Below are 12,996 nucleotides of genomic sequence, written 5' to 3'. Positions count from 1 at the left end.
CTCTTCCCAGTCTCACAACTGAGTTAAAGACTATATGGCTTAGAGAAGCGTTCCCAGGGGTGAGCCCCTCTCTGCCCCAGGATGCCTCCTTTTAACCATCCATTAAGAAGCCAAGCCCTCCCCCCAGTCCATCTCCCTTGGTCCAGGCCTCGGAGGAAGAGAAGGACCCCTGCTCCTGATCCCCTTCTTCCCCTCCACCACTCCCTTCTTCTCCTTTTGTGTCGAGTCTTTTCAGATTGTAAGCCTGAGGGCAGGGAAACGTCTCATTAAAAGATTGTATGTGCAGCGCTGTGTAAATTTACAGTGCTATATAAATAAAGGTTCATCATCATCATCATCATCATCATCATCATCATCATCATCATCATCATCATCATCATCATCTCCTCTGATTTTCCGAAAGGGCTGCTTGGCAAAGGCAAGGAGAGGCGCTGTTCGCTCTTCCTGCCGCCAGGGGGAGCTCGCGAGGGAGCTGGCGCATGCCCAGTCCCTGCTTCTACTCCTCCCGGCGCCTCGATGGTGCGCCTGCGCAGGCGCTCTCTGCTCCTCTGGCCGCCAGGCGGAGCGCGCGGGCGCGGAGGGGCTTCGGCGCTGCGCATGCCCAGTCCATCCATCTCTCTCCTCCTCTTGCCGCCGCTGCCTCGCTGGTGCTCCTCCGGAGGCTGGAGGATTCCGTAGCTTCCGGTTCCTCCGCGGTTGCCATGGCGGCGGCTAGGCCTGCGGCCTTCCCGAAGGCCTTGTTCCCCGGTCCATTCCTCGAGGGACCGCCCGACCCTCGCGAAGTCCGGGGCCCTTCGTTGGCGGCCGGCTGGGGCTGCTACGGCCGAGTGCTGCCGGAGGAAGAGGAGGCCGAGGTGAGGAAGGCCCTCCGGAGAGAGAGAGAGAGCGCTGCGGAAATCAGCCAGGCCTGGCTCCAGGCGAGGGAATGATGGGAACTGTAGTTTTTTGTGGGCCATTGATGCTCCTTTTCCTGAGACAGAGAGCTCTGTGGGGCCACAGTAAGACTACAATTCCCAGTGTTCCCTGGCAACCATGTGATGGCTCCCCAAAAACAACCAAGATTAAACACGTGAGCATGAAAATTAACCTGTTCAGATAACGATTGAGTGGTTCATGATATGCGATGGGAAGAGGATCACTTAGAACCATAGAACCCTGGAGTTGGAAGAGACCCCCAGAAGGGCCCTGATCCAGCCCAAGCCCCTCCTCCTCCTCCGTCTTCTTCTTCTGTCAAAGCAGCCCCATGGAGAGATGGCCATCCAGCCTCTGCTTAAAGACAGCCTCCAAGGAAGGAGGCTCCATTACAGTCTCCATTGAGGAAGGAGTCTGTGACTCTCAGGAGGTTGGTTCTTCCCAATGTTGGTCTGGAATCTCTTTCCCTGGAGCTGGCATCCACTGCTCCATTGGGTCCCAGTCTCTGGAGCAGCAGGAAACAAGCTTGTTTTATTATTGTTATTATTAATGCATTATATTATTATAATTACATAATGAATATTTATTATTATTATTATTATTATTATTAGTAGTAGTAGTAGTAATAGATGCTTATGTTTTACATAAACCCTGGATTGTTTCTGCCGTGGGTTTTCATTCAAACAGATCAAGGCCACCGTTCTGACGCCACGGAGACTGCAGCTCCCATCATCCTCATCATTGCCATCATCCCTGGTCCTCCTTTTCCAGGACACGTCCTACATGTGAAGTCAAAGGCTTTCACAGCCAGAATCCATAGCTTTTTGTGGGATTTTTGGGCTCTGTGGCCATGTTCAAGAAGAGTTTATTCCTGACGCATCACCTGCATCTGTGGCTGGCATCTTCAGAGAAAGCCGGCCTGGAAGAGAGTGGTGTATGTATATGTATGTGTGTATATATATATATATATGCTGTATGGACTTCCCAAGATCCCATTCCACTCAGACCAATAGTGAGCCCCATTGGATTCCTACGTGTTAGAATTACTCAATTACAAACCCATATAGGGCAAAACAACAACAACAGCCACCCAGTACATCAAGGACTTAGCGCACTTCATAGAAGATAAATCGACACCCTCGAACTCAAACCCCGGGGACATACTAACCAGCTTCGACGTGGGCTCCTTCTTCACCAAAGTCCCCATAATTGCAAGAATTTGCAAAACAGATCAGAGTAAATGTTGGAAATGGAAGCAGGATTTGGGAACTTGGTTTCACATGCGGTGAAGTCCATCAACACCTGGACAACTTCAGCAGGAAAGAAGAAGCCCTGAAACAAAGCTTGGCTACCAGTTTTGAAAAACACCACAATTAAGACCCAGCAAAATGCCAATGAAAAGCCACCCAGGGTCAGGGGTCTTCTCAAGAGACAATGGATCTCTCAGTAAACAGACACTAATCCTCTTTGCATAGCCTCCATTCAACAACAGGACAAAACACAAACCAACATGGAAATCCCTTCCTCTCAACCAACAGTATGTGTGTATATATATATGTATGTGTGTGTGTATATACACACAAACTATATATATCCAACTCTCTTCCATGCCAGCATTCTCTAAAGGAGGGAGGCTAAAATGGTGAAGGGTCTGAAAACCATGAAGCCCTATGAAGAAAGACTCAGGGAGCTGGGGATGTTTAGCCTGGAGAAAAGAAGGTTAAGAGGTGATATAATATGAACCCTGTTTAAATATTTGAAGGGATTTCATACTGAGGAGGGAGCAAGCTTGTTTCCTGCTGCTTCAGAGACTAGGCCCCAATGGAGCAACGGATGCAAGCTCCAGGAAAAGAGATTCCAGCTCAACATTAGGAGGAACCTCCTGAGAGTAAGGGCTGTTCGACAGCAGAACACACTCCATCCTCAGAGATGGTGGTGGAGTCTCCTTCCTTGGAGGTCTTTAAGCAGAGGCTGGATGGCCATCTGTCAATGGGGATGCTTTGATGGAGGATTCCTGCATGGCAGAAGAAGAAGGGGTTGGACTGGATCAGGGCCCTTGCAGTCTGTTCCAGCTCTATGATTCTATGATTCTGTGCCAAAGCCACAGATGCTGGGGAAACATTGGGAATAAACTCTTCCAGAACATGGCTACAGAGCCTGAAATGTTCACAAAAATCTATGGATGCCAGCCATGAAAGCCTTCAACGTCACGTTTTATCTTCCATTTTGTTGCGTCCCACATTCTTCGGCGCTTCGTCCTCTTTGGGGTTGCAGCGTCTGCTCGTTCTGGTCAGGGATGATGGGAGTTGTGGTCCAGAAAGGCATAAGCGTTTCCCGCCTCCATTTGGGGGAAGGAAGGAAGCTGGGGGTCTTGAGGGGGTGCCTACTCACTCACTCACCTCCATTTTCCTCTCTCCAGGCCCAGCCAAGGTTCATCCCGCGCCACACAAAGAGACGCCAGGAGGAATGGAGGCCCATCACAGAGGCCCCGCTGCCCCTGAAGCCCCCCAATGCCAGTAAGAAGACCCCTCGGCCCCCAAAGATGAGGAGGACAGTCTCCTGGGGGGTTCTTCTTGTCTCCCACCCACCATTCCTCTCTTTCAGCCTGCAGGGTCCCAGCCGAGACCCCCGAGGATGTCCTAGGGCTGGACCCGATCTTGCCGACCTGCAGCCCCGGCACCCAGCCTGCCCTGGACTTCACCGGACAGGTAAGCCTAAGGAAGGAAGGAAGCTAGCTGGGTCCAAACTAACAAAATGAACAGGGGGAAATGTAAGGTTTTGCACTTAGGTAGGGAAAATGAAGTGCATAGATATAAGATGGAGGACATTTGGCTTAAGGAGACTTATATATGTGAAAGGGATCTAGGAATCCAAGTAGACCACAAGTTGAACATGGTCAACAGTGCGATGCGGCAGCTAAAAAGGCCAATGCGATTTTAGGCTGCATCAATAGAAGTATAGTGTCTAGATCAAAGAAGGAATAGTGCCATTCTATTCTGCTTTGGTCAGGCCCCAGCTGGGAGAACCCTGGGTCCAGTTCTGGGCAAAACAATTCAAAAGGGATGTTGAGAAACTGGAGCCATGTGTCCAAAGGAGGGTAACTAAAATGGTGAAGAGTCTGAAAACCATGTCCTATGAGGAAAGACTTAGGGAGCTGGGGATGTTTAGGCTGGAGAAAAGAAGGTTAAGAGGTGATATAATAGTCCTGTTTAAATACTTGAAGGGATGTCATACTGAGAAGAGAGCAAGCTTCTTTTCTGCTGCTCCAAAGACTAGGACACAGTGGAGCCATGGATGCAAACTCCAGGAAAAGAGATTCCACCTCAACATTAGGAGGAACTTGCTGAGAGTAAGGGCTGTTCAATAGAGGAATGTGTTCCCTTGGATTTTGGTGGAGTCTCTTTCCTTGGAGGTATTTAAGCAGAGGCTGGATGGCCATCTGTCAATAGCGATACTTAGATTGAGAGTTCCTGCATGGCAGAAGTTGGTTGGACTGGATCAGGGCCCTTCTTGGGGCCTCTTCTAAATCTAGGATTCTGTGACTTAGTGAGCTGGGTATGTTTAGCCTGGAGAAGAGATGGCTGAGGGGTGTGCATTGTTCAAGTATTTGAAGGGAGGTCATATTGAGGAGGAAGCAAGCTTGTTTTCTGATGCTCCAGAGAACAGGACCCGGAACAATGGATGCAAAGGGCAGGAAAAGGAATTCCATCTGAACGTTAGGAGGAACTTCCTGAGAGTAAGGGCTGTTTGACAGTGGAATATGCTACCTTTGAGTCTCCTCCTTTGAAAGTCTTTACGTAGAGGCTGGATGGCCATCTTTAGGGGGTGCTTTGATTGTGAATTCCTGCATGGCAGAATGGAGTTGGACTTGATGGCCCTTGGGGTCTCTTCCAACTGTATGGTTCTATGATTCTCTCTCCTCCTCCCTGCAGCTGAGCTCCTTCTTCAGGGACCATCCGGATGTGGCCTTTGGTGCCACCGCGAAGCTCCTCCAGGAGAACTTCCACCTGGGAGAGTCCCAGGTCCCGGTGAGTGAGGGGTGGGCTCAGCCATGGAGCCCACGGGGCATCTAGTCCATCTCCTCAGGCCACAGTTCAGCCTCACGGACTGTCCACCAGTCACTCCGCTGAAAGAGGTGCTCCATCTTGCCCACCCAGTGTCCGTCAAGATGTGCGCAGGGAACTATTGGGATGATCCAGGGAGATGGAGTCATTGCTCTGCTGCAGGGGCTCATGAACACCCCCAGCTGCCCACATGGCCATTGACTGTTCCTGTACCCCCATCCCCTTGCAGGCAAAAGCGCAGGGCCTTGTCTGCCGCATGACCCGCACCCTCAAGGACCTGAATGCCCAGCAGGACGCCAAGAAGTAAGTGAGAGCCCCCTCTTCCTCATCCGGGGGAGGCTCTGAGTTCAGGGGACACTCAGCCACGGGGCTTTGGAGGGTGCGCCGAAACACCACTGCGGCCCCTGCTGCTCTCCTCTCTTCCCAGATTCTGGGTCTGTGTAGGAATGGGAATGGTGTTCTGCCGGTCAAAGGCAGTCTCAGGTGCCGACCCATCATGAGTGCAGCCTCAGTCCAGGCCTCCTCTTCTGCTCCTGGCCAGCACCAATGGGCTCTCCCAGTATGGGTGCTTCTGGCTGCAGACATGGGTCGGTGGGGGTATTGAAGCATCCCCCTGAGTCCAACGTAGCCAAGCATTGGCAGTATGCCTTTCCAAGGGGCTCCAGGGGGCACACCTTGAATTCCTGTGACCCAGAGAAAAACCAAGAGGAGTTCCCACGTGCCCACCGCCACTTTTTTGGGTGCTGCTGCCACCTTCCAGCCCACTCCCCCAGGCTTTCTGTAGAGGAAGGGGAAGATGGGGTGTCTTGGCAGGCAGGGCAGGTAGTAGATAGGTCCCCCGAACTGGCCCACTGCAGGTGCTTCATGGTTTCTGTTCTCTCCCTGCAGTTGCCCCCGCTTCCTGTCCTGGCGCCACCAGCGCACGGTGACCCACCAGTGGCGGGACTGGCTATTTGAGGTGCCCCTGGAGCAGGTGGCTGAGTGGGCCCACGAGGACCTGGCTGAGCGATGGAAGTGCCTCTCTTTTGACGACACCCCCACGGGGGGCGCTCTGGCTTGGCTGCCCGGCGGGGGGAGCATCGGACCCACCCCCAGAGGATGCCTGGTGTATCCATCCGGGGCGGCCATGAACCACCTCTGTATCCTTTGCGCAGTGGCGGTGGCAGTGTATGTGTGTGCGAATCCTGTCAATCACCAGGGATAGGGAAGGGGAGACACCCAGGGATCTAACTCTTGTGGTCTCCCTGCCGCCTGCACCCTTTCGTCTCTGGGCATCCTCTCCTGGGCTTGGTTCCCCATTTTTCCTCCCTCTTGCCCCCTACTTCCTTTCCTAAGCTCTTCACTCCAGGCTTCCAGGATGTGGTTTTGAAGCTGGACACCCGCTGCTCCCTGATGCCTCGGATCCGGGGCCACCCTGTGCAGTTTGAGCTCAATGGTGCGGTCCGGCAAGTGGCAGCTGCCCGCGTGGATGGCCAAGGTGAGCAAAATGGATTCTCCTCCATCCCCTTCCTCTCCAGACCTCTGAGTTGTCCGAACTCTTGCTCAGGCCAGCCACTCTGTGCTCTACTCCCCCAAAACGCAGACTTCCTAGGAGTGCGCTCAGACTATCACTGCGTGGCGTGGAGGATGCAGCCCGGGGAAGCACCGGAAGCACTCCAGGTCGTCGGCACCGACCACCCCTGCTCCTCCATCTCTGTCAGGTATGCCTAAAGGAAGGGGGTCCTCTCCCCTGCCTCCCTCTGTCTGCCCACTTTATTTGCACCCCACTTTTTCCTGCAGTGCCAGGATTCGAAGAGCACAGAGCTGGTGTTTGGGAAGCCCACTTGCGCGAATCCCCAACATAGCGGCCAGATGGCTTGCTGCGTCGTCCTGCGCTTGGTCTCTTCATCGGGGGGCTGTCGCTTGGGGAGCAGCAAATCCCATATCCCATCCTCTCCTGTTGATGGCAATGCATTTTCTCTACACAGCCCACACCTGCCAGGCCAGCTCTCCATTTGCACCTTTGCCGGAGCTGTCTACCTGTGGGACGTGGAGGCCAGGTGAGGGGTCCGGGGGTCCCTGATTGTTCCTGCTTGGCGTTATTGGGGTCTGGACAGAGCCGTGAGAGGGTCTTTGGGGGGACCAGTTAAAGACTGAAACACTGTCGGGTCCTAGCAGGGTTTGCAACTACCTGAAGGCAGGGGTTAAAAAGGGGAAAGGCTAAAGAGATTGCGAGGATGATGGTGATGATGATGGTATTTTGGGATGGGGGAAAAGGTTGTGTTAGCAAGCAGCCTTCTAAATCTAGGGAGCCTCTGTTCATCTCCCATTTAAAACCAGGCAATGGATGTAGCAAGGGCTGCTGCTGACCGCTTCAGAGGAGGACCCCCTTTCAGTCCCACCATCCTCAGGTCAAGTTGGACGCAGGAAAAAGAACCACTTGGTGGCTGGTGTCCTTCCTGTATCCTGGTCCCAGAGGCCTTGTAGGGTCATTATGGTCACCTCCTCTTCTCCCTGATACCAGGGGTCGGGGGGCTTGAGCCCTTGGTCTAGCCGGTCAAGAAGCGGCCTCAGCAGCCAGCAGCGCCTATGGGCCTCTGTTTTGGGAAGAAACTGGGCACGGTTGAGGCAGACTGCCATAGAGAGAAAGGGCAGAGGCTGACTGAGGGAAGAGGGTTTCCTTTGCACTCAGGACAATCTGGGGCTCTCTCTCTCTCTCTCTTGCTAGACTTCAGCTGCTGCACTGGGACAAGGAGACCATGTTTTTCCGCGACCCGTCGACCTGGCGTTGGAGCGAGTTTACCGCCCACCCACAGGTGCTCACTTTGGCTGACCGGACCGGCCTGGTGGGCATTGACCAGAGGGTGAGTCTCCAGTACCGGGAAGTAGACACCATAATTGTTAGGGTTAGGGGCACAAGACCACCGTGAATATAGGAAAACCGCAAATAGGAATCTCTAGGTCCTTCAGTGCAATGTCCGACAGACACTGACCATAGAACTGTGTTGGAGGAGCTACAAAGGCCAGCAGAGTATCCTCTCTAGGAATCTCTAGGTCCTCCAGGGCAACTCTGTAGTCAATGTTCGACAGACACTGACCATAGAACTGCGATGGAGGAGCTACAAAGGCCTAGTAGAATATTCTTTCTAGGAATCTCTAGGTCCTCCAGGGCAACTCTATGGCCAACGTCCGACAGACACTGACCATAGAACTGCACTGGAGGAGCTACAAAGGCCTAGTGGAGTATTTTCTCTAGGAATCTCTAGGTCCTCCAGGTCAACTCTGGTCAACATCCAACAGGCACTGACCATAGAACTGCGATGGAGGAGCTACTAAGGCCTAGTAGAGTATCCTCTCTAGGAATCTCTAGGTCCTCCAGGGCAACTCTGTGGTCAACGTCCGACAGACACTGACCATAGAACTGTGCTGGAGGAGCTACAAAGGCCTAGTAGAGTATCCTCTCTAGGAATCTCTAGGTCCTCCAGGCAATTCTGTGGTTGTGAGTGGTCAGAGGGTGCAAGAGGAAGGCCAGAGAGGACCAAGGGCTGTTTGTGCGCATATGTGCCCCATTAGGATGCTAACCCTGCCCCCTTGGCTCCAGGTGCCCTCTGGCTCCCGTTTCGATCTCTTCAAGATGGGGGCTGAAGCGGAGTGCCAGCGCGGCGAGCGGCTCATCCTCTCCAAGTACCTGGGCCAGGGCCATCCGTACCATCACCTGGTGGCCACTCAGGTAAGTCTGGCCGACCCTGATGGACAGTTGGGCCCTTCACAGAGGGATATGGACTTAAGGGTCCCCCTGTGCAGAGACCCTTCTTCTTCCCCAGTTTGCCTTCTCAGCACACAGCCTTTCCCACAGCTCTTGGGCCCAGCCTGACCTACTTTGTGGGGCTGGGAGAGGTCACCTGGTTTGCAGAAATTACAGAATTTGGCAGAATGTGATTCATGCTATTGCTGCACGGCTTCAGAGTAACCTGAAAGTTGCGTATCATGCTCCTGTAAAACAATATGAACAATAGTAGTAGAAACGAAGAATTGTGCCGAGGAAACCTCGATAAATACTTTGGGGAAAATAAAGACAATGCTTAATTAGTAGCGGTAGGGTTTATTGTCAAGAAAAATGTGGGAAGTTTATGTAGATACAATCTATAGGTACTTTTTACTTAAACCATAAGTATATTGAGAGAGAGAGGGAGAGTGTGTGTGTGTGTGTATTTTAGAAGATTTGTAATAAGTTTGCAGTGAGATTTAATACTTCAAGAATGGAAAATGCCTTAGTAGATAGAGAGATTGATCGGGGGCCCGGTAAGGAAGATGGACGCCATGTAAGACTGTATACTAAATTTATAGGGTATAATATAATTCCCCTGTAACAAATTTTGAGAATGTATGTCCTTTAAGTTATTATTAATTATGGTAAATAAAAAAAAGGGAGGGGAAGAAAACGTCCCGCCGGCATGGAGGTGGCGCAGCTATCTCTCCACGCCTTTGCGCAGGCGTCGCCCTCCCCGCCTGATCCGGGTGCTCTTCTGTCCCCCAGTTCTCTCTCTGCTTGCTGGACGAGCGTTTTCCGCTGGTGCCTCTCCTCCGCTGGGAACACATGATGGAGCGGCCCCCCGTCTATGCGGAGCTGACACCCGCCAGGGGTCCTCCACAGAGCCACAAGCTGCTTTTGGGCACCCATCACTCACAGGAGCTGCTGATGCTCCAGTACACAGGTAGGTCCAAGGGATCATCGTCACCTCTTTGCGTCCATGCAATCCGTGCGGTGGCCATCAAGGGACAGAGGGAGGGCTCTGGAGGGGAAGGTCCTGCTGACCGGTCCTTTTCTACAGGTCTCAGCACCCCACTCCAGTTGTGGGGGCCCCCGCAGAAGCTGCCATCTATCAAGGACTGCCTGCCACACTTCCCCCTGCAGAAACCCCTCCAGCAAAGCGTCCTGAGCCAGCGTCTCGCTGTCCCTTGCGCTGGTGAGTCACCTTGCCTTTCCTCCCCTGGCTTCCTGTAACTGTTCCAGGGACCTCCATCGTCCACTCTGTGGGTTTGAAGGGAACACACTCCCTTGAAGTGTTTTGGAGTCTTCCTCCTTGGAGGTCTTTAAACAGAGGCTGGATGGCCATCTGTCAATGGGAATGCTTTGATTGAGAGTTCCTGCATGGCAGAAGAAAGTTCAACTTGATCAGGGCCCTTGTGGTCTCCTCCAACTCTAAGATAGGTGCTGGGGGTCTTGGCCCCCTTCCCCTGCCATCTCCTCCAGGAAGGAGGCCACCTGGTCTAGCATCCCTAAGACCCCGCCACACACACACACACACACACACACCCCAGGTGGTCCCTAGTTATGCAAAGGCCTCTGGGTTCTTAACTGTATTCCCACAGTGACCATGCCCAGGACAGCGGTCACTCCTTGGCGCTCAGGCCTACGGGGAGAGAAAGTGGCAGAGGTCATTGGAGTGTCCTAAGGCCCAGTCTGGCTTTTAGAGTACACTCATCTCTCCATATTTGATTGAGAGTTCCTGCATGGCAGAATGAGGGTTGGACTGGATCAGGGCCTTTGTAGCTCCTCCATCGCAGTTCTGTGGTCAGTGTCTGTCAGACGTTGGCCACAGAGTTGCCTTGTAGGACCTAGAGATTAATTCGGGGACCCCACATTTGTCCCCATTGAGCCCCTTAGTGTTGCCCCAACCTTTCCTGGTTCCTAGTTGCCTCCCTCTTTCTTCCACCTCCAGGCATTGCAGCTGCCCTGGGTCAGTGGGGCCAACAAAGCCAGGCCCTGCTCATCTTCCAGATGTCTGAGGTGGGCGACCTCTTCTACCAGCCGCTGGTCCACCAGGCGGAGGAAGAGGAAACACAACCGGGACCCTTGGATCCTGAAGATGATGACCCCAACGGCGGCTATGAGATGGAGAAACGTAGCCAGGACGCCCGCCCTTCTTCCTCCGTGACGCCGATCCCTGGCCCGGCCGACACCGCTCCCACCATGTTCAGTTACCGCCGCTGGCTGAGGGCTTTCCTGGAGGCCTGGGAAGAGCTGCCCCCGGAGGCACAGAGCCAGCCGCCAGCCCGAACGACCCTCAGCCAGCACTATTTGTTCAACCGGCGTGAGCTGCGGGAGCGGCCGGCGAACATCCCGCTCTACAAGGAGGTCCGCCAGTGCCTGCGCCAAGCCATGCAGAACAAGGAGTTGGTGTTCCCCTGGAAGAGGGGTCAGCTGGGCAAGGGGCCCGACCCTCCCCTGCCGCCACTGCCGCCACAGCCCTCCCAATGCCAGGACAATCTTCGCGAGCGGCTGGAGGCCACGTGGGGCGGTGGCTGGGGCAGCTGGTGGCAGGAGAAGCTGGGCATGACGGTGGCGCAGAAGCGGGAGGTGCTGCGGGAGCGCCGGAGGCGGATGAAGAAGGCCAGGGGACCCCGCAGCATCTCTGGCAGCTTCACCTCTTTTTCCAGCGGCCAGTCGGAGCTGAGTGACTCTTCCGGCTGGTGGGAGGATGGTGGTCAAGGGGGCAGCCTGGGGAGAGTGGCTCGGCTCAGGCCTCTTGGTCCCGCCAGCGAGGGGCAGGGACCCTCCGTAACGTCCCTTCCTTCTTCCCAAGGGACGGAAGCCGGTGGGTCAGAGGACCCCTTGGAGCTGCTCTCCTCACAGACTCTACAGGCGCGTGGCATCCCCCGGGAGCGCCGCCGGACGCTGCGGGAGTACCTGGCCATCTGGGACCAGCCGGCCAAAGAGGAGGTGGATATGGACAAGGCAGAGGCACTGCCTTTGAGCCAGGCGTCCAGCCAGGGCAGCCAGAGCCAGGCCGCCCCTTTCGCTTCCCAGGGGTTGCGTCCGGCACGGAAGAAACCGCGCATGGGCTTCTGAGGACCATTGAGGCAGTTTGGAAAGAGGAGGAGGAGGCGCCATCTTCCTCCTCCTTTTCCTTTGTGGCATTTTGTATTTATTTTTTTATATATATTATTTTTGCAACAATATAGAAAATAACAACATGCAAAATACATCCCATTGATTTCCCAAATCTGCATGTTTACCGTGGTCTTTCCCTGTCTGCCCCGTTTGTATCAACCCTTGTGGTCATTTAAATCTTAGCTTCTTCAAATCCAAAGCAATGTGGTGGTTGTTTTCCCCAGCACTTCTTCCGTGTGTTTGAAATCTAGTTTAATTCCCTGAATAACCACCCAAGAGAGAGGCTTTTGCAAGAACACACACAACTACTCACCCCTCGGTTCTTTTTGCCAGTCGGCTTGGTTTCTTAAACGGTTGTTTTAATGTTATTTTACTATGGTTTAGTTGGGTGGGAACAACGGATTGTCTTTTAACGTATATTGTATTTTACCTTGTATTTTTGTGGTGATTGTAAGCCGCCTCGATCCTCTGGGTGAGGCAGCATATAAATAACATTTATTATTATTATTATTAGTAGTAGTAGTATTACTACTACTAATAATAATTTTGGACCCCTCTCTCTGAATCCGCACAATTAGCGTCTTGACCAGTTCTAAGTCTGCCTTCTGACTGTCGGGTCGTACTGGAGCCCAGCCCTGTCCAACTTGATGTACCTTTTGTCTTTCATTGTTGGGTTTTGATTATACATCTTTGATCTTCCACCCCTTTGTTGGGAGTTGTAAATAAATGTTGTTGTTCTAATAATCCTTACTATGATTATTCCTGTAGGTACTTTGGAGTAAAGTATGACAGAGGGAGGAAAAGGGCACAGTCTCCTTTCTGGAAAGGGATGGGGTCCCCCTCTCCTTGGAGGGCAGAGAGGCCCATGGACTGCAGGGGATGGAGTAAGAGGGCCTGCAGGGGTCGGAGGTCAGCCAAAGTGGTCAGGCTGCTGAGCGACCCCACCTTCTTACAGAAGACCCCCAAGTGCCCAGCGCCCCCCATTCCTGCCTCCCTTTGGCACGTCTCTTCCCCGCCTGCCTTCATGATTTGGGGGTACAGTTGTTCCCTTGCAGTTGGACTGCAGCTCCCATTGTTCCTAACCCTGGGCTGTGCTTAGACTCCCATCTTTCTCAGTCTGGGGAAGAGTCCCTTTAGCAGTGGGGA

At 53.3% G+C, this 12,996-nt stretch overlaps 1 protein-coding gene across 3 annotated transcripts; it reads left to right on the top strand.

Annotated features, from left to right (window-relative positions):
* Positions 1-645: 645 nt before the first annotated feature.
* Positions 646-12,569, top strand: LOC149324311 (TATA box-binding protein-associated factor, RNA polymerase I, subunit C-like). Of its 3 annotated transcripts, none has more exons than XM_089498824.1 (14): positions 646-854; positions 3,332-3,428; positions 3,517-3,620; positions 4,845-4,940; positions 5,206-5,279; positions 5,865-6,115; positions 6,325-6,453; positions 6,559-6,676; positions 6,944-7,015; positions 7,684-7,819; positions 8,557-8,685; positions 9,493-9,670; positions 9,788-9,922; positions 10,679-12,569. In XM_089498824.1, the coding sequence occupies exons 1-14, from the start codon at positions 702-704 to the stop codon at positions 11,806-11,808; spliced, it is 2,802 nt and encodes a 933-aa protein (XP_089354950.1). In that variant the 5' UTR covers positions 646-701; the 3' UTR covers positions 11,809-12,569. The 3 variants fall into 3 exon arrangements, with proteins under 3 accessions (XP_089354950.1, XP_089354958.1, XP_089354965.1); XM_089498832.1 differs by lacking the exon at positions 646-854 and adding an exon at positions 1,132-1,342 and having other exon boundaries at positions 10,679-12,568; XM_089498839.1 differs by lacking the exons at positions 646-854; positions 3,332-3,428; positions 5,206-5,279 and having other exon boundaries at positions 3,531-3,620; positions 10,679-12,567.
* Positions 12,570-12,996: the final 427 nt, after the last annotated feature.

This window comes from Sceloporus occidentalis, unplaced genomic scaffold (assembly GCF_023333645.1).
Source record: "Sceloporus occidentalis isolate IW3139 unplaced genomic scaffold, rSceOcc1.0.p SCAF_1, whole genome shotgun sequence".
In the NCBI taxonomy this organism is placed as follows: Eukaryota; Metazoa; Chordata; class Lepidosauria; order Squamata; family Phrynosomatidae; genus Sceloporus; species Sceloporus occidentalis.
Note: the sequence above shows the minus strand (reverse complement) of the source record. Positions and strands in the feature narration are given on the sequence as shown.